The sequence below is a fragment of the Rhincodon typus genome, chromosome 24 (assembly GCF_021869965.1).
Source record: "Rhincodon typus isolate 14 chromosome 24, sRhiTyp1.1, whole genome shotgun sequence".
In the NCBI taxonomy this organism is placed as follows: Eukaryota; Metazoa; Chordata; class Chondrichthyes; order Orectolobiformes; family Rhincodontidae; genus Rhincodon; species Rhincodon typus.
In genome coordinates, this window is record NC_063355.1 from 803,656 (window position 1) to 823,427 (window position 19,772).

Consider the following 19,772-nt stretch of genomic DNA (forward strand, 5'->3'; position numbering starts at 1 on the left):
CTTCTATTTCTTATGTCAGTTTGACAAGGGGCATGCTTATGCCAGTGAGGGTATATTTGATTATATTTATTACAAGCATACCAATTATAGCAGACACAGGCCATTGTTTTTACCAATAATCTATCTACACCCATCTTAAAAATATTAAATGACACCATCTTGAGCTTCAAAGTCACAGAACCCTCATAGAAAGCAAAGTTCTCCTCATCACTGTCCTAAAAGAGTGATCCCCTAACATGGTTCTGAACATCTATTCCAGATCCACCTTGTCAAGCCTAATCTGTCCAACCTATCTTCATAAGCCAGTCCACTCATTCCAGGAATCAGCCTGGTGAGCCGCCTCCAATGTGTTTACATCCATCCTTAAATAAGGAGGCCAAGATGTTCAAGATGTAATCTCATCAATGCTGGAAATAACTGATGCATGATTTGTGTGTCCAAATCCTCTCATAATGAAGGATAACATTCCATTAGCCTTAATTACTTTTTTAAAAAAAGTATACTATTTAAAAAAAAATTACCTCGTGGCAGCAGCGGCCCTCTTGTTTTCAGCAGCGGGTGTGTGGAGAGAACGCGAGCCAGGAAGGAACTGATATATTCAGGCATTGGCTAAACCCGAAACACTACACATGTAGTGTCTCCCACACATCCTCCTCCTCTAACCAAAAAAGAAGACTGTGTGGAGGGTCAGTAAGGTAAGGTTTTTTTAAAAATTCTTCTGGAAATCTAGAGTAGAGGGAATGGAAGCTAGGGCAGATGCATGCTCCTCTTGCAGGATGTGGGAGGTAAGGGTCACTGCTGGTGTCCTCTCTGACTTCACCTGCGAGAAGTGCACCCAACTCCAGCTCCTCAGTTAGGGAACTGGAGCTGGAGCTGGATGAACTCAGGATCATTCGGGAGGCTGAGGGGGTGATAGAGAGGAGTTACAGGGAGATGGTCACACCCAAGGTACAGGAAAAAGGTAGCTGTGTGGCTGTCAGGAAGGGGAAAGGGGATAGGCAGACAGTGCAGGCATCCCCTGTGGCCGTTCCCCTCAATAATATTGGATACTGTTGGGGGGGACGACCTACCAGAGGAAGGCCATAGCGGACAGGTCTCTGGTACTGAACCTGGCCCTGTGGCACAGAAGGGAAGGGGGGAGAATTGGAGAGCAATTGTAGTGGGGGATTCAGTAGTAAGAGGCACAGACAGATGGTTCTGTGGACCTGAACGAGATGAATGGATGGTATGTTGCCTCTCAGGTGCCAGGGTCTGTGATGTCTTGGATCATGTCTTCAAGATCCTTAAGGGGGAGGGTGAGCAACCAGCAGTCATGGTACACATCGTTACCAATGACATAGGTAGAAAAAGGACAGAGAATGTGAAAAACGAATACAGGGAGTTAGGCTGGAAGCTGAAGTCCAGGACAAACAGGGTAGTTATCTCTGGATTACTACCAGTGCCATGTGGTAAGAAATAGGGAGAGAGTGCAGCTAAACACGTGGCGACAGGACTGGTGTAGGAGGGAGGGCTTCCATTATGTGGATAATTGGAGCACATTCTGGGGAAGGTGGGACCTGTACAGTAAGGATGGGTTGCACCTGAACTGGAAGGGCACAAATATCCTGGGAGGGAGGTTTACTCAAGCTATACAGGATGGTTTAAACTAGATTGGTTGTGGGTGGGGAACCGGATTTGTAATTCAGAGGATGAGGTATTCAGCCTTCCAACAGACACAACAGGGAGTGAGGTTGTTTATAAAGAAATGTGGTTGATGGAGCGTAATTGTGGACACCGAGATGGTTTGAGGTGTGTATACTTCAATGCTAGAAGTATCAGAAATAAGGCGGATGAACTTAGAGCATAGGTGGGTACTTGGAACTACGATGTTGTGGCCATTACAGAAACTTGGGTAACTCAGGGACAAGAATGGTTGTTGGAAGTTCCGGAATTTAGACGCTTTAAAAGAAATAGGGAGAGTGGATAAAGAGGCAGGGGAGTGGCATTGCTAGTCAGGGCTAGTTTAGCAGCTACTGAAAGGCAGTTCAAGAATGATATGTCTACAGAGTCAGTTTGGGTTGAGGTCCAGAACAAGAAAGGAGCAGTCAGTTTGTTGGGGCTTTTTTACAGACCCCCTAATAGTTGCAGAGAAGTAGAGGAGCGGATTGGGAGGCAGATACTGGAAAGGTGCAGAAGTCACAGGGTTGTAGTCATGGGTGACTTCAACTTTCCAAATATTGATTGGAAACATTTTAGTTCTAATAGTTTACATGGAGCAGATTTTGTCCAGTGTGTTCAGGAAGGATTCCTGACACAGTATATAGATAGACCAACACGAGGAGAGGCCACTTTGGATTTGGTGCTTGGCAATGAACCGGGCCAAGTGTTTGACCTGTTGGTAGGAGAGCATTTTGGCGGTAGCGTTCATAACTCTGTTACTTTTACAACAGTCATGGAAAAGGATAGGTACATAAAGCAGGGTAAGGTTTATAATTGGGGAAGGGTAATTACAATTCTGTTAGGCAAGAACTGGGTAACATAAAATGGGAACAGATGCTGTCAGGGAAGAGCACTATTGAAATGTGGAGATTGTTTAAGGAATGCATACTGCGTGTGCTCGATATGTTTGTCCCTAGCAGGCAGGGAACATGCAGTCGAGTGAGGCAGCCTTGGTTCTCGAGAGAGTTCGAACGACTGGTTAAGAGGAAGAAGGATGCTTGTGTAAGGTTTAGGAAACAAGGAACGGAAAAGGCTCTAGAGGGATACAAGTTATCCAGGAAGGAGCTGAAGAAAGAGCTTAGAAGAGCTATAAGGGGGGCATGAGAAAACCTTGGCAGATAGGATCAAGGAAAAATGCAAGGCTTTTTACATGTACGTGAGGAATAAGAGAATGACCAGAGAAAGGATAGGGCCGATCAAGGATTGTAAAGGGAATTTGTGCACGGAGCCTAAAGAGATAGGAGAGGTCCTTAATGAATACTTTTCTTTAGTATTCACAACTGAGAGGGACCTAGTTGTAGAGGAGGACAGTGTGAAACAGGCTGGTAGGCTGGAGAAGGACGATGTTAGTAAGGAAGATGTGCTAGGAATTTTGAGGAAGTTGAAGAAAGACAAGTCCCCTGGGCCTGATTGGATTTATCCAAGGATTCTATGGAAAGCGAGGGAAGAGATCGCAGGGCCTTTGGCAATGATCTTTTGTCCTCACTGTCCGTGGGTATAGTGCCGGAAGATTGGAGAGAGGCAAATGTCATTCCCTTGGTCAAAAAAGGGAATAGGGATAACCCTGTAAATTACAGACCAGTTAGTCTTACATCAGTGGTGGGCAAATTATTGGAAAGGGCTCTGAGAGATAGGATTTATGATCACTTGGAAAGGCACAGTTTGATTCGTGATAGACAGCATGGATTTGTGAGGGGTAGATCATGCCTCACAAACCTTATTGAATTCTTTGAAGAGGTGACCAAACACGTGGATGAAGGTAGAGCAGTTGATGTGGTATACATGGATTTAAGTAAGGCGTTTGATAAGGTTCCCCATGGTAGGCTCATGCAGAAGGAGGCATGGGATAGGGTGAAATGTGGCAGATTGGATTCAGAATTGGCTGACCCTTAGAAGACAAAGGGTGGTAGTGGACGGAAAATATTCAACATGGTGCTCAGTTACGAGTGGTGTACCACAAGGATCTGTTCTGGGTCCTCTTCTATTTGTGATTTTTGTAAATGATTTGGATGAAGGAGTAGAATGGTGGATTAGCAAGTTCGCGGACGATATGAAGGTGGGTCGCGTTGTGAGCAGTGTGGAGGGCTGTTCTAGGTTACAAAGGGACATTGATAGGATGCAGAGCTGGGCTGAGAAGTGGCAGATGCAGTTTAACCCTGAAAAGTGCGAGGTGATTCATTTTGGAAGAACAAACTTGAAAGCAGAATACAGGGTTAACGGAAAGATTCTTGGCAGTGTGGAGGAGCAGAGGGATCTTGGGGTTCATGTTCACAGTTCCCTGAAAGCTGCCACCCAGGTGGATAGAGTTGTTAAGAAGGCGTATGGTGTGTTAGCTTTCATTAACAGAGGGATCGAGTTCAAGAGCCGTGAAGTTATGCTCCAGCTATACAAAAGCCTGGTTCAGCCACATCTGAGTATTGTGTCCAGTTCTGGTCGCCTCATTACAGGAAAGATGTGGAAGCATTGGAAAAAGTGCAGAGGAGATTTACCAGGATGTTGCCTAGAATGGTGGGAAGGTCTTACGAGGAAAGGTTGAGAAAGCTAGGGCTTTTCTCTTTAGAACAACGAAGGATGAGAGGTGACTTGATAGAGGTGTACAAAATGATCAAAGTATAGATAGTAGACAGCTAGAGACTTTTTCCTTGGGTGGAGGTAGCTATTACGAGGGGGCATACTTTTAAAGTGAATGGAGGTAGATACAGGGGAGACGTCAGAGGTAGGTTCTTTACTGAGAGAGTGGTAGGGGCGTGGAATGCATTGCCAGAGATGGTAGTGGATTCGGCCTCATTAGGGGCATTTAAGCGGCTATTAGATAGGCATATGGATGATAGTATAAGGTAGGGGTGGAGGTTAGATAGATCTTAGGATTAGTGTTCTGACGTGGGCCAAAGGGCCTGTACTGTGCTGTACTGTTCTATGTTCTATTTATTTGTAACTCATGCATTGGAACATCTATACCCCTTTGCACCTTTGAATTCTGCAGTCATTCTCCATTTAAGTAATATTCTATGTTGTTCATTCTTCCTGTCAAAGACAACTTCACATTTTCCCACCTTACACTTCAGCTTGCAGATCTTTGCGCACTCATTTTTTCCTATATCCATCTGCTGTCTCCTTAATTTGTCTTTACTGTATACTTCCTATCTTTGTGTTATCTGCAAACTTAGCTCTCTTGTCTTCACACCCTTGATCCAAATCATTGATACAAATTGTGTAAACAGCTCAGGCACACTGCAGGATGTGATGATTGGAGTCCTGCAATCCCACTCTGTTTTTTGCCAGCCATCCAATCATCTATCCATGCTGATATGTTACTCCATTACACCATCAGCTCCTACTTAGCACAATAACCTTTTATGCAGCACCATGTCAAATGCTTTCTGAAAATCTAAGTGCAGTATATCTACATAATCCCCTTGATCCACAGTGCATGTTACTCTTTCAAAGAACTCCAATAAATTGGTTAAACATGATTTCCCTTACACAAAACACGCTGACTCTTCCTGATAATCTTCTCAGCTATACCCAGCTATAACCTCACTAATTAATTCTAACATTTTCTCCACTATAGGCATCAAGCTGATGAGCCTTCTTTCCTCCCTCCCTGAATGCAGGAGTGATATTTATTACTTAGCAGTCTGATGCAACCATCCCAGAATCTAGCAAGTTTTGAAAAAGTAATTGTTAGGTGTGTATATTTGACAAAATATTTATTTTAAATATTTTAGAACAAGATGATTCAGACACCATCATCTATGAATCCATGTTGAAGAACATCGAGCATTGTCATCCTGCAGTAGCAGGTAAGGGTTGATAAGAGTGAGTGCGATGTGAGCATTCACACACTAAAAGGGCTTCAAGAGGGTCTAGTATATGTAGCTTGTGCTGAAATGTTTGTTATCTTCTGTGTTCTCAGAGCAGCTGCGCAAGTTGTCCAATCCCAAGGCCAAGGACAAGAAAGAGCAAGCACCGAAGAAATCCCGATTCACCAAGGAGGTTATTCCTAACACCCCATTCAAAAGCAAGTCAGCCTTCGGGATTAAAAAGAACCCCAGCTTCACACAGAAAACTTTATGAAACCAATGGAAACTGTTCAAGAATAAAAACCAGTATCCAAACTTGGTTACACATTTTGAAGGAGTTATTGAGCACAGTTGAAATGTTCATGCACCCAATCCATCTGAGTTCTTAGGATTAAAGCCAAACTCATGGATATTTCTGTAAAATATCCCCAAGCTCACCTGCATGTAAAATCAGTTTCCTTAAATGTGTATCAACAAGTGGGATAGAAATGTAGCAGAAAAAGAGGTTAAACATCTTCAGGAATATAGTGGGGAGTTATTTAATCTGGACAGCATAATATTCTTAGGTAGAAACAACCAAAGTAATAGAGGAACATTTCAATCACAGAAAACAGGCCAGCAAGGGTGAAGGGGACTCAGCAGAACCTCTATCAGTGCTAACAGACCTGAGAGATTTGAACAGTCACAGAAAGCTAAATGGGTTGAGGTAGCCTGTTAAATTTTGAAGGGATTTAACAGAATAGATGAAGAAGAAACGTTTTAACATGTCGGGGAAAAAAACCAAAACCAAGAGCCAAAATAGTCACTACACAAAATCCAAAGGAGAAGTCAGGACTATTTACCTGGAGTATTGAACTCCTGGTCATAAGGAACAATTTACTGGAATGAATAACATCAATGTATGTTTTCATATTCAGTCATGGTGTCACTGACTCAGCCAGCATTTATTGTCCATTCCTAATTACCTGGAAAAGAATCGAGAATCAAGCATATCACTGTGGATCTGGAGTCGAAATTTGGCTAGACTAGGCGAAGATGGCAGATTTCCTTCCCTACAGGGCATTACTGAACTCTATTTTTAAAATAGAGATGTATTTTTATGATAATTGACAATCATTGATTAATAATGATCATTATTAAATGTTTAATTCCATGTGCCTTGGCAGAAGTTGAACCTATATCCTCAGGACATTAGACTGGGGTACTAGATTACTAGTCTAATGAATTGAGCACAGGAAAAATACTCTGCTACTGTGCTCTCAACGGGCCATTCAGCACATCATGCCTGTGCCTTCCTGGTTGACCAATGTAAATTTTAACGTGTATTTGTCTGATTTTTTTTTTAAAGTTAAATTTGAAAATAAGAACTAGGAGCAGGTGTGGGCAATTTGGCCCCTCAAGCATGTTGCACCATTTAATATAACCATGATGATCTCATTTCAGCCTCAACTTCATTTTTCTGCCCACTTCCATAATCCCTCAACCCATTACTAATTAAAAATGTCTATCTCCTCAAATTTATTCAATGTTCCAGCATCCACTGTATCCTCAGATAGTGAATTCCACAAATTCACGACTCTTCAAGAGAAATAATTCCTCCTCATTTCTACTTTAAATCTGCGACCTCTTTTGAGAAAACTATGACCTCTCATTCTAGATTGCCCAACCAGGGGAAACTTCCTTTCTACATCTACCTTTAGTATCTTATATATCTCAATTAGATCTCTTCTCATTCTTCTAAACTCTAGTAGGTGTAGGCATAAACTGCTCAATCTCTCCTCATTAGACCTCCAAGATTTCTGGAATCAATGTAGTAAATTTTTTCTGAACTTCCGCCAATACAATTACATCCCTCCTCAACTAAGTGGACCAAAATTTTATGCAATACTCCAGTGCATTCTCAGTAATGCCTTGTATATTTGCAGCAACGCTTCCCTAATTTTATATTCTGTTCATGGACTTGTCTAAGTTCAATCTAATATTGATTTTGTTTTGTGCACCTCTTGTGCAGCCATAACCTTGTATGCCTTGCTCTGACTAAGCACCCTGTGAATAATTTGCCTTTCTATTCCTCTAAACTAAATGAATAACTTCAGACTTATCCATGTTAAACTCCATCTGCCAAATTTACTTAAGCCATCCATATCCATTTGTAAGTTTCTTATTCCTTCATTGCATCTTACTTTCCCACTTATTGTAAAGTCATCATAAATGTGGCTATAGTACTTCCTATCCCTGCATATAAGTTAATGTAGATTGTAAATAGGATTCAGTCCTTGGACCCTAATTGTGACATCCCACTTATATCTTGGCAACCAAAGAAGACATTTTATTCCAACTCTGCTTTTTACTGGTTACCCACTAAGAATACACTAACCCACTCCCATGTGAACTTATCTTATGTGGCACCATATCAAATGCTTTCTGGAAGTCCATATATGCTACATCTATACGATCCCCATTATCCACTTTGTAACCACAACTCTAGCAAATTAGTCAAACATGATTTACTCTTCATATGCTGACCAATTGATTGTGTTTTAACTTTCAAAATGCCCTGTACTACTTTCTTAATAATTGTTTCCATCAATTTGCCGATGACAGATGTTAAACTGGTCAGTACTTCCCTACTTTCTGCAGCTCTTTTTGAATAAGGTGTTACATTAGCATTTTCCAATCCACTGGAATCTTTCCCATATTCTGAGAATTTCAGAATATTAGTAACTGATACATGTACTATTTTGCTGCCACTTCCAAATGCAAATTCTGGTCACCCTACTATTGGAAAGATGTTACCAAACTGGAAAGAGTGCAAACAGATTTAAAAGGATGTCACTGAGGCTGGAGGGTTTGAGTTGTAAGGAGAGACTTTCTAGGCTGGGACTTTTATTCCAGGAATGTGGCATAGCTGAGGGGTGATCTGACTGAGTTTTATAAAATCATGAGGGGCATAGATAAGGTGAATTGCCAACGTCTTTTTGTCAGGATAGGGGATTCCAAATCTAGAGGACATAGGTTCAAGGTGAGAGGGGAAAGATTTAAAAAGGACCTGAGGAGCAACTTTTTCACACAGGAGTGGTGCGCAAATAGAATGAGCTTCCAGAGGAAGTGGTAGAGGCAGGTATAATTACTACATTTACAAGACATTTGGACAGATATATGGTATTATGGACCAGACCAAACCCCCTCAAAATATATTCAGAACTTTTTCTTATTTTAGAGATAAGTGTATGGTATTGCATTCTAGATACGATTCAACTGGTCAAACTACTAGATTTGAAGCAAAATTCACTTTATTCATACACTATAGTTAAAAATACAACAAAAGAAAGAGTAAAGAAAAGAATTGGCTTAGATGTAACTCTATTGGAAAACCTAAGAGAAAGATGGATTATTTTACTACTAAACAGTAACTGTTCCAGTATAGTAACATCCATAAATACCCCCTTGACAAAGGCAAATTCAGAAAAACAAGATTGTCTCTCATGCAATTCCAGCAGCAGGAAGACCATCCCCAGCTTTTAGCTGTTTAGGAACAAACTGCTTCCACATCTTCAAGACTCCAGCAGCAACTGCTACCAAAAAAACTAAAACAAATTTTAAAATCCTGGTTCTGTCGGGAGCTTGACCACACGCATTCAGGCTACTTCTATTGTTCCAACTTTAAAAAAAGCCCAAGACCTTACAAATTGTTTATTCTAGTGACTGTGCATAGGCTGCTCAACACCTCTGCCTTAAAACCTCCCTTCAAAAAAACCAGGACAAAATACATCTCTTACGGTCATAGTATTGTCACAATGGATAAGGAATGTTTAAAGGGATATGGGCCAAATACAGGCAAATGGAACTAGTACAGTTTAAGAAACCTGGTTGGCATGAACGAGTTGGGCCAAAGGGGCTATTTCAGTGCTTTCTTTAGGACCCTAGGATATAGGTTTTGCTTAGTACTTCTTTTGTAGTCATGACAATTGTTTCAAGTTCCTCCTTTTTCTATTCCACGTTACCTGTTAGTATTGGGATGAAGGGTATGCAGGTTAGTTTGATCTTAGAGTAGGATAATGGGCGGCACAACATTGTGGACCGAAGGGCCTGAACTGTGCTGGACTGTTCTGTGTTCTTCCTATGTTCTATGATTTCAGCATCTTCCACTGAAAAAAACAGGCAAAATATTGATTTGGAGAGGGGGAAGGGAGCTGGGAAATAAATACATAGGGGAAGGGCGGGGCTTAGGAAGGTAGGTGGGATGGTGATAGGTGGATGGAGGTGGGGTGCTGGGGATTGATCAGTGGGATGGGTGGAGCTGGGGAAAGGTAAGTGGAGTGGTGATAGGTTGGTGTTAGGGTTAGGGTAGTGGGGATTGTTTGGCAGGAAGGGTAGACAGATAGGTGGGGAAGAAGATGGAGAGGATGTGTCAGTCAAGGAGATGGGGATGAGAGGGAGGGTTGGACATGTGATGAGGCTGGGGGTGGGGAGATCTTAAAACTGGTGACTTCTATGTTTAGGCCATCGGGCTGTAGATTCCTGAGGTGAAATATTAGGTGTTGCTCCTCTCATTTGCGTATGGTGTCATTGTGGCACTTGAAGAGGTCCAGGATGGACATGTCACCCAGGGAGTGGGAGGGGGAGTTAAAATGGTTGGCGACCGGAAGTTGTTGTTGTTCGTAATGTATAGAGCGCATATGCTCTATGAAACCGTCTCCGAGTCGACGCTTGGTCTCACCAATGTAGAGGAGGCCACATTAGGAGCAACAGATACAGTAGATCAAGTTGGAGGATGTACAGGTGAACCCCTGTCTGATATGAAAAGTTTGCTTTGGGCCTTGGATGGAAGTGAGGGGGGAGGTGTAGGGGCAAGTGTAGCACTTCCTGCGGTTGCAGGGATAGGTTTAGGGGAAAGTGTAGCACTTCCTGCGGTTGTAAGGAAAGGTGTGAGACCAAGTGTAGATCCTCCAACTTGGTCTACTGTATCCATTGCTCCCGATGTGGCCTCCTCTACATCGGTGAGACCAAGCGTAGGTGCGGGGACCATTTCGTAGAGCATCTGCGCTCCGTGCATAACAAACGACAACACCTTCCGGTCGCCAACCATTTTAACTCACCCTCCCACTCCCTGGGTGACATGTCCATTCTGGGCCTCCTCCAGTACCACAATGACACCACACGCAACTGGAGGAGCAACACCTCATATTCCGCCTCGGGAGCCTACAGCCCGATGGCCTAAACATAGAATTCACCAGTTTTAAGATCTCCCCAAACCCTGGCTTCATCCCATGTCCAACCCTCCCTGTCATCCCCACCTCCTTGACCTGACACAATATTGATTTAGTGTCTCTGCCATTCCGGTGTTCCCCATTATGACCCTTATCCAGGCTTATCTTCTAAGGGTCTGACATTCAGTTAGGTACTCTCTTCATTTTCTTATAAAAACTCTTGCATTGTTTTCATTCACTTGTTGGACCTGGGTGTCACTGGCTGAGTCAGCATTTATTGGTTGCCCACCACCCCCCCCACCATTGCCCTTTGAGCTGGTAATGGTCAGCTGCCTTCTTAAAATGCTACAAACAATGTAGTATTGGTAAACCCAAAATGCCCTTATGGAAGGAATTCCAGGATCTTGACCCACTGACAATGAACAAACAGTGATGCATTTCTAAACCAGGATATTGTGTGGCTTAGAGAGAAACTTGCAAGTGGTGTGTGTTCCCATGTATCTGTTGCCCTTGTCTTTCTAGACAGAAGTGGTTGTGGGTTTAGAAGGTGATGTTCAAGCATCTTTATTGAATTTCTGCAATGCATCTTGTAAACAATACATACTACTACTTCTGAGCATCAGTGGTGCAGGGAAGAGGAAATGCATGTTTGTAAATGTCGTGCCAATCAATGGGTTGCTTTGATGGTGCCACACTTCTTGGAGCTGCAGTCATCCAGGCAAGTAGGAAGTATTCCATCACACTTCTACCTAGTGCCTCGTAGACAATGGGCTGGCTTTGGGGTGTCAGGAGGTGAATTACTCACTGCAAGGATTCCTAGCCTCTGGCCTGTCCTTGTAGCCACTGTATTTACATGGCAAGACCATTTCAGTTTCTTGTCAATGATAACCCCCAGGATGTTGACAGTGGAGAATTCAGTGATTGTAATGCCAGTGAATATCAATGGGTTATGGTTAAGATTCTCTTGTATTGGAGATGGTCGTTGCCTGACATTTGTGACACAAATATTACTTGCCACTTATCAGCCCAAACCTTGACATTGTCCAGGTCTTGCTGCATTTGAACATGAGCTACTTCAGCATGTGAAGAATTGCAAATGGTGCTGAACATTGTGCAATTGTTGGCAAACATCCCCACTTATGATAGAGGAAAAATCATTGACGAAGCACTGAAGATGGTTGGGCCTTAGATTCTACTTTGAGGAACTGCAGAGATGTCCTGGAGTTGAAGATGATAACCACAATCATCTTCCTAACTTCCAGTTATGACATCAACCAGCAGAAAGTTTTCCCCCAATTCCCACAGTTCCACTTTTACTATAACTTCTTGATGCCACACTCAGTCAAATGTAGTTTTGATGTCAAGGGCAGTCACTCTCATTTCATCTCTGAAATTCAGCTGTTTTGTCTGTGTTTGAACCAAGGTTGTAATGAGGTCAGGGGCTGAGTGGCCCTGGCAGATCCTAGACTGGAGTGTCACTGAGCAGGTTATTGCTGAGCAAGTGCTGCTTGATAGCACTGTTGATGACACCTTCTATCACTTTACGTATGATCGAAAGTAGACTTATAGGCATTAGGTTGGATTTTTCCTGTTTTTATGTACAGGACATTTCTGGGCAATTTTCCACATTGTTGGGTAGATGCCAGTGTTGTAACTATACAGTAACAGCTTGGCTGATGGTGTAGTGTGTTCTGGAGTAAAAGTCTTTTGCACTATTGTCTGAATGTTGTCATGACCCATAGCCTTTGCCATATCCAGGCCTTCAACTGTTTCTTGATATCACATGGAGTAAACGGAATTGGCTGAAAACTGGCATCAGTGATACTATGGACCTCTGGAGGAGGCTGAGATAAACCATCCACTCGGCACTTCTGTTTGAAGTTTACTTTGAATACTTCAGCCTTAACCTTTGCCCTAATGTACTGGGCTTCGTTATCATTGAGGAGGGGATGTTTATGTAATCTCCAACTCCTGTCAGTTGATTAACCGTCTGCCACCATTCACAACACGTGGTAGGGCTGCAGAGTTTGGATCTGATCCTCTATTGTGGATTTGCATGCTGCTTCCACTGTTTGGCACACAAAAGTGATCCTGTTTAATGACGTTAATAGGTTGACACTTCATTTTTAGGTATGCCTGGTGCTTCACTTGGCATGCCCTCCTGAACTCTCCACTGAACCAGGTTTGATCCCCTGGCTTAATAGGAACAGTAGAGTGGAAAATATTTTAGGCCACGGCATTGCAGATTGTATTGGAGTACAATTTTGCTGCTGACAGCCCAGAGTGCCTCATGGATATAAAAACCACTTGAGTTGCTAGATTTCATTGAAGTAATTTAGCACAGTGATAGCACCACACACCACAACAAAAAATATTTTAATGTTAAGACAGGACATCATCTCCACAAGAAATGTGCAGTGGACACTCTTGCTGTAATGGACAGATGCATCTGAAGCATATTGGTTTTTCCTCTGTTGCTTCTTCCTTCACCAGCTACCATGGACCCAGTGTATCAGGTATGTCTTTTAGGAGCGCATCAGCTGAGCCATTCTTGGTATGTACATTGAAATTCCCCACCCAGATAACATGGAGGAGTACTCATTTATCAGCTGAGGGAGAATTTTATTTGTAATCAACAGGAGGTTTCCTTGCCTGTGTTTGACTTGATGCCATGAGACACAACAGAATCAATGTTGACGACTCTAGGGGCAATTGCCTCCTAACTATATACCACCAACTTTGCTGGCTCTGTCACATACAGTTTCATTTCTTTTTGGAGACTTTGTAGCAATTGATACAACTGAGTGCCTTGCTAGGTTAGTTCAGAGGGCAGTTCAGCAGATTGCTGTGAATCTGAAGTCACATACAGGCCAGACAAGTCAGGATGGCAGGTTTCCTTCCCTGAAGGTCATTAATGAAGCACAGTGTTTCCTTTTCCCAGCAGTGATTTCATGGTTATCATTAGACTGTATTTCACATTTTCTTAATTGAATTTCACCATCTGCCATGACACCATTTGAGCACAGGTCCCAGAAAATTACTTGAGTTTCTAGATTAATAGTTAAGTGATGATAATACAGCCAAACCATTGCATACCCCAAATCCTTATTACGTTTTGCCTAGTCTTTTGTAGTTAACTTTTGCCTTTTTTAAGTAAATCTTTATTGATATTTAATGTTTCCAAATTCACTACCCTGCCATTGGCCTTGGTAATGTATGTCTTAATTTTTGCCTTAACTTTTAACTTAATTTTTAACTTTTTAAACTGCCTTGCTTAACCATGGATGTATTCTCCCCCTTGCAATCTTTCTTCCTCTCTAGAAATATTTCAATTAGGAGGAACTGAATATCTCCTTAAATATGGAATCTGCCTCTAGTGCTCCAGATTGAAGTAACTCCTCGTGTTAACAAAGCTTCCACTCAACAAATCTGATGGGTCCCAAAAAGTCAACTTACCTGCTCCTCTGGATCCTGCCTGGCCTGCTATGTTCCTTCAGCTCCACAGTGTTGTCTCTGACTCCAGCATCTGCAGATCTTGCTATCTCCATTGTTCTCTCTGGTTACTGACTTCTCTTGTCACTTTATTTTGATAGTGTTCAAATTCATTTATTATTTACACAATCAATCAATTTTCTTTCTCTGCTTTTCAGGGAACAATCAGCTTCCAATCTCTCTAGAATTGAAGCAAATGCTGTGTTATTATCTAAAGCAGGCACAAATAGGTGATTCTAATATTCTGGTTTGAGTCTTAGTATTAGCAAAATGTCACTCTAACAAGTGCAAAGCGACTAGAGGCCCTGCTACAAGTAATATCATTGCCCACTTGTCACCACCCAGCTTAGAAAAGAGGCAGAGTCCAATTACAAGAATATTTTATTAACATCCAGTGACTGTGCATAACTGAACTCTCTGCACTTCAATGAATTCAGAAGACTTCAACAGGATCATCGTATTCCTGCCTTTCCTCATCAAACTCTAGGCTTCCAACCAGCACATCTTCAAGACAAACCTAATAAAAAATAAAAAAAAGTTAAAAGAGAACCAGTCAGCAACTGCTGTTGGTTTAACCACAGATGGCCGGTGTTCCCACCATTAACAAAAACAGCAGAGAGGAGGAACCAAATTTTAAATGACAGCTACAATTGACAGACTTCATCTCTGCTGGATGTGAACACGTTGCAGATGTAGGCTAAATTGGTTAAGGTCAGCACTCCATCACTGCTCAGCTACCTCATTGAACATAGCCACTGAAATGACTGACTTAGCGGTGTACTGTTGGTCTCAGTAAGAATGTCAGTTTTCCTTCCCACGAGGGTATTTGAAAGTTAGATGGTATCTTAGCCAATGTGATAGTTTCATAGCCATGATCAAGTGTTCACTGAATTTAAGTTGCCTCAGTTGCCATAGTGGATTTCCACACGACATTCTCTGGATTGCTAGTCCAGCAACCAGTCAGGACAATGCCCAATGAGGTAGGAGGACCAGGTTTCACACATGCAATTTTACATGCACAAGGATTTCAGATTTGGCCCTTATACCTACTGAAAAGTTGTTTATATTCTTTAACCCCTCCTCTGCCCTCATTCTTTCTCCCTCTCCCACTTTTTGCCAGACAGCTCACCAACACCTTCTCAAGGGCAACTAGGGATGGGCAAGAAATGCTGGCCAGCCAGCGACATCCACATCCCACAAATGAATAGAAAAAAAAAATCCTCTCACCCTCCACGTTCTAGAGCCCCTACCCTCACTTTCCACACCCTGAATTCCAACCCTCCTGGCTACCTCCCTGCATTCACCTCCGTGCCAAGTTGGTTTGATTTATTGTAGTCACATGTATCCAAGTACAGTGAAAAGCTTTGTTTTGCAAGTAGTACAAGCACATCACCGCAAACAGGACATACTGATCATTGAGCAAGGCATACAAGGTTACAGCTACACAGGAGGTGCACAAAGCAGGATCAACGTTATTTCAAGTTAGAGGGGTTCATTCAACAGTCCAATAACAGCAGAGAATCAGCTGTTCTTGAGGCTGTTGGTGCATATTCAAGCTACTGCATATTCTGCGCGATGGAAGAGTTTGGAAGAGAGCATTACTGGGGTAGGAAGTGTCTTTGATGTTGGCAGCCTTTCCACATACCAGGCCATTATGCACCCAGATAAATGTTTTCTGGGGTGCAACTGTAAATGTTGGTAAGGGTCCTTATGGACATGCCAGATTTCCTAAGCCACCTGAGGAAGACGACATGTTGTTTCACCTTTACTGTCGCATCTACGTGGGAGGTCCAGGACAGCTTGTCAGTTATCACTCATAGGAACTTGACACTCTAAACCCTCTCCACCTAGTTCTCCAGCACATGTACTTGCACCCACCTGTCTTCACTCCCATCTCACTCCCTATGAGCCCCATCTTGTGCTCCCTGACAAGTACTGCCTTCTCCCCTCACCCACCCCCTGCAGACATCAATTCATCTGAATGATGAATGAATGAAGTGATGATTTAATTGTCACGTTTACTTTACAGTAATACAAAATAGTGAACACTTTCATTTGCTGCCACCATTAAGCACCAATTCAAATTTAATAAGGAAGAATAAAAGATAGATATGGCTTAAAAAAAAAAGTCCATCAGTCCTGAGCCAGTTTATCAACAATGCCTGACTGCCATCCCTCTGCTACTGCATCACTACCTGCGCCAAACCAACCAATGTCAATCGCACCTCTCACTGCTGGGCCCACTTTGTCGACATCACTGTGATGCCCTTTCACCACCGCTTCAGAACTGGACCCAACCAATGACGAGGCTGCTGATCCTCAGGTGCCATTTTTCACTGCTAGGCCTACCTAGGTGACGTCGCCTCCAATGTAGCAGCCGCCAATTTCAATGCCAGGTCTTGTGCTCACCCCAGAAAAGTAATGAGTTTTACTTGAGGTCCACGCTGGACCCTCACTGCCGCTGATGCTGTCCTGAGCTCAGGACAAGAGCTAAGGTACAGAGAGATTTAAAAAAAAAGAAAAAAAATGAAAAGCAGTCGGAGCAGAACAGGTCCAGCTCAGGCCCTATTCCAATGCCATCTTGTTGTGCCTCTGCACATGCAGATCTTCACTCCCCCTTGTATGTAACCCACTGGACTCCCCTCCCCGTCATCCCTCAGCCCTTCCTAATCCCTTAACGTGCCCTTTCACTGATGCAGGCTTGCTTTGACCCATACACACTCCTTTTACAAACATACTAATTAGCAGAAATGGGCTATTTGGCCCCTTGAGCCTGCTCCACTATTCACAAGATTATAGCCAATGTGATTACTCCACATTTCTGCCTACCCTCAATGATTTAATCCAGAAACTTACAAAGAATCTCCTTAGCTCTGCCTTAAAAATAATCCTACTTCCAACATCGAGAAAGCTCTCTGCACTGGGTGTGGCCATATGAGGGTGCAGGTGGGGTCACACATACTCCATCTCCCTCGTGCAAGCTCTTCCCACAGGAGCCCTTAGTGTACTCAACTGATCCCACATTTAAAATAAAACCAATGGCCATTACAACCTTTCACACTTACCATGTGATGATTTACATTGCTTCAACACTTCATTGAATCCATCGCAGAGAGTCAGATCATGCTGGTTCTGGGCGCACTCCAGGAATTGCCTCATTTCAAATTGGCATGGTATGTTCTGCTGGGTCTGTGACTGGGTCAGAGGGGCTGCCAGTGGAGGCTCCTGCAGAGAAACAGGCAAACTCCACTGACTAAAAGGCAACTGCCAGGCAATTATCACATTACATTGAACTTGTACCTTCCTAGGCAGGGTTACTGCTGGTCTTATACTGCCTTGTCACTGCATCCTCTTCACTTCAATCCAAAAGAATACCACAAAACCAGTTTGTACTAGTGTCCGTGAAGAATTGAAACAGCCCCAGGTACTTCACAGGAGCTTAAAACAAACAGCATGGAGAAGTAAAGAGAAAAATAAAACTGGCAGACAATAGAATGGAGTCAAAAATATTCTACTAATATGTGAAGATATGGGTCATACAGATGGGATGGCTCTTATTAGGGACAAAGTAGTAAGGCTAGAATCATGAATGAGCATTTTGTATTGATAGTTACTAAGGAAAAGGGAGGAAATACTGAAAAGACTGGCCATGCTCACAATGGAGCAATCACCTGGTTTGGATAGCTTACTTAACCCATTTAGCAACATGGGAAATAAGAGTGGAGAAAGTAAAAGAGCTCATCGCAATCTTCGTGGAATACTGCATGATTTGCAGGTCATTGGGAAATGCTGAGATTCTTTACGCAGGAAGTAGTCAATGTGTCAAAAATCAAAACATAATCAGGCAGAGTCAATATTGTTTTATGAAAGGGAAAAGTGAATCTAACAAATTTATTAGGTCTCCTTGAGGATGTAGCAAGCAGGCTAGGTAAAGGGAATGAGTAGATATGTTTGGATTACTAAAAGGCATTTGATAAAGTGCCACATGAAAAGGTATTATTTACAAGCAAAGAACTGTGTCTGGGTGATACACCAGCACAGATAAAGGACTAATAAATTAACAGGAAATGGAGTCCCGATAAAAAGGTCACTTTCAAATCAGCTGACTAATTAGTGGAGTGCCACAGGGATCAGTCCAGGTACCTCTGCTATCTTACACCTTAATTACCAATTTGGATGAAGACACAAACTATAATGTAGCCTTGCTGATGATACTAAAATGGGTGGAGTAAGAAGGGGTGAGGAAGATACAAGCAGTCTCCAAAGAGCTCACAGTAAGTTAGTGACTGGGCAAAAATTTGGCAAATGATAAACAGTGATGCTAAGACACATTCTAAAAATTCCACAAGACAATACAGAAGTACCCAAAATTGAAAGAGCAAAAAAAAACTGTAAATTTGAAAAGTGACATCCAGAAAAGAATTCCAGCTATTTGATCAGACCAGAACACCTAGAGGAAACTCTTCCACAAGATAAAGAGGATACCAAAACGTAATTGAATGGTGGGATAAGGTCTGGGGACATGAGGATGACACGAGTGTGGCACCATGACAGTAGATCCCCTGGCAGGAGCAGCTACAAGCAACAGTAAAAATGAAAAGATATGAGGTTCACTTTAGTTGAAAGCATAGCAAGACAGAATATTTAAATGGAAAAAGACTACAGATTACTGCAGGACAGGTGTATCTGGGCATCCTTATACACAAGTCTCAAAAAGGTTTGTATGCAGGTAAGGCAAGTGGCTAGGAAAGTAAACAGAATATTGCCTTTTCTTTCAGGAGGGTGGGGTATTCAAGTAAGGGCACTTGTAGCAATTGTGTATGGCATGGTGTACCTCGACGTGAAGTACTGTACAGAGTGGGGTCCCCTGACCTGTCGGGGGTGTGTGTGTGTGTAAGAGTAAAGAGAAGGGACAGAAAATAGTAAAAGAGAGAGGGTGCAAGACAGTCTTGCATTTGAAGCAGTTCAGGGAAGGGTTATTAGGTTAATTTCTGGTCAAAGGGCTGAGGAAATCTCCGACATGCTCCCTTACCTGATAGGTAACGTCAGCCCTGGCCGGTTCAGAGCTGCTTCCTCCACTGAGGGCACCTGTCAGAGCACTACCCATCACATGGCCAACTGCTGAGCCCACCGCCACTCCCGCAGCCGTGCTTGCCATCTGTGCCATCAGACCTGGCTGGCGTGGCTGCACTGAGGTTGGGGCAACGGCTGCTGGTGGAGGATGAGCAGGGGGAGGGACACGAGAAGGAGGTGGGCGGCTACAACAAAGAAGAGAAATCATTAGTGAGCGGGTCTGGTTGCACTGACACCATTATCAGCCAAGTAAAATTAATAAAAAGAGCAGATGAGCAGGGGTTGTGGAGGAAAGGGTTGCTGGAGAGCAATTACAGGGGGTGGATCAGTTAGAGGGCGACTGCGGGTGGGGGATGAATGGGCGGGAGAAGGGAAACAAGAGGACGACTTGCGGGGGGGGGGAGTGGGGGGGAGGAGGGTGAACACGAGGACGTCTGGGCCAGGCGGCTCTTCCGCCACCGGCACTGTAATTGCTCGCCAGCAACCCTTTCCTCCA

At 43.1% G+C, this 19,772-nt stretch overlaps 2 protein-coding genes across 6 annotated transcripts in view; one reads left to right on the forward strand and one right to left on the reverse strand.

Moving 5' to 3' along the window:
• Window positions 1-5,835, forward strand: part of LOC125485933 (uncharacterized protein C22orf15) — a 28,320-nt gene extending 22,485 nt beyond the window's left edge. For 3 of the 5 annotated variants that reach the window (XM_048611293.1, XM_048611292.1, XM_048611296.1), the window contains exons 5-6: window positions 5,427-5,501; window positions 5,615-5,835. In XM_048611293.1, the coding sequence (XP_048467250.1) occupies window positions 5,427-5,501; window positions 5,615-5,775 (236 nt within the window). In that variant the 3' untranslated portion in view covers window positions 5,776-5,835. The remainder of the gene's footprint in view (window positions 1-5,426; window positions 5,502-5,614) is intronic. The other 2 variants (XM_048611294.1, XM_048611297.1) reach the window with 1 other exon arrangement.
• Window positions 5,836-14,566: 8,731 nt separating this feature from the next.
• On the reverse strand, window positions 14,567-19,508 carry chchd10 (coiled-coil-helix-coiled-coil-helix domain containing 10). The gene is made up of 3 exons (XM_048611298.1): window positions 19,236-19,508; window positions 17,269-17,428; window positions 14,567-14,720 (listed from the first exon to the last, which is right to left on the reverse strand). The coding sequence occupies exons 1-3, from the start codon at window positions 19,482-19,484 to the stop codon at window positions 14,710-14,712; spliced, it is 420 nt and encodes a 139-aa protein (XP_048467255.1). The 5' UTR covers window positions 19,485-19,508; the 3' UTR covers window positions 14,567-14,709.
• Between the last annotated feature and the right edge of the window lie 264 nt (window positions 19,509-19,772).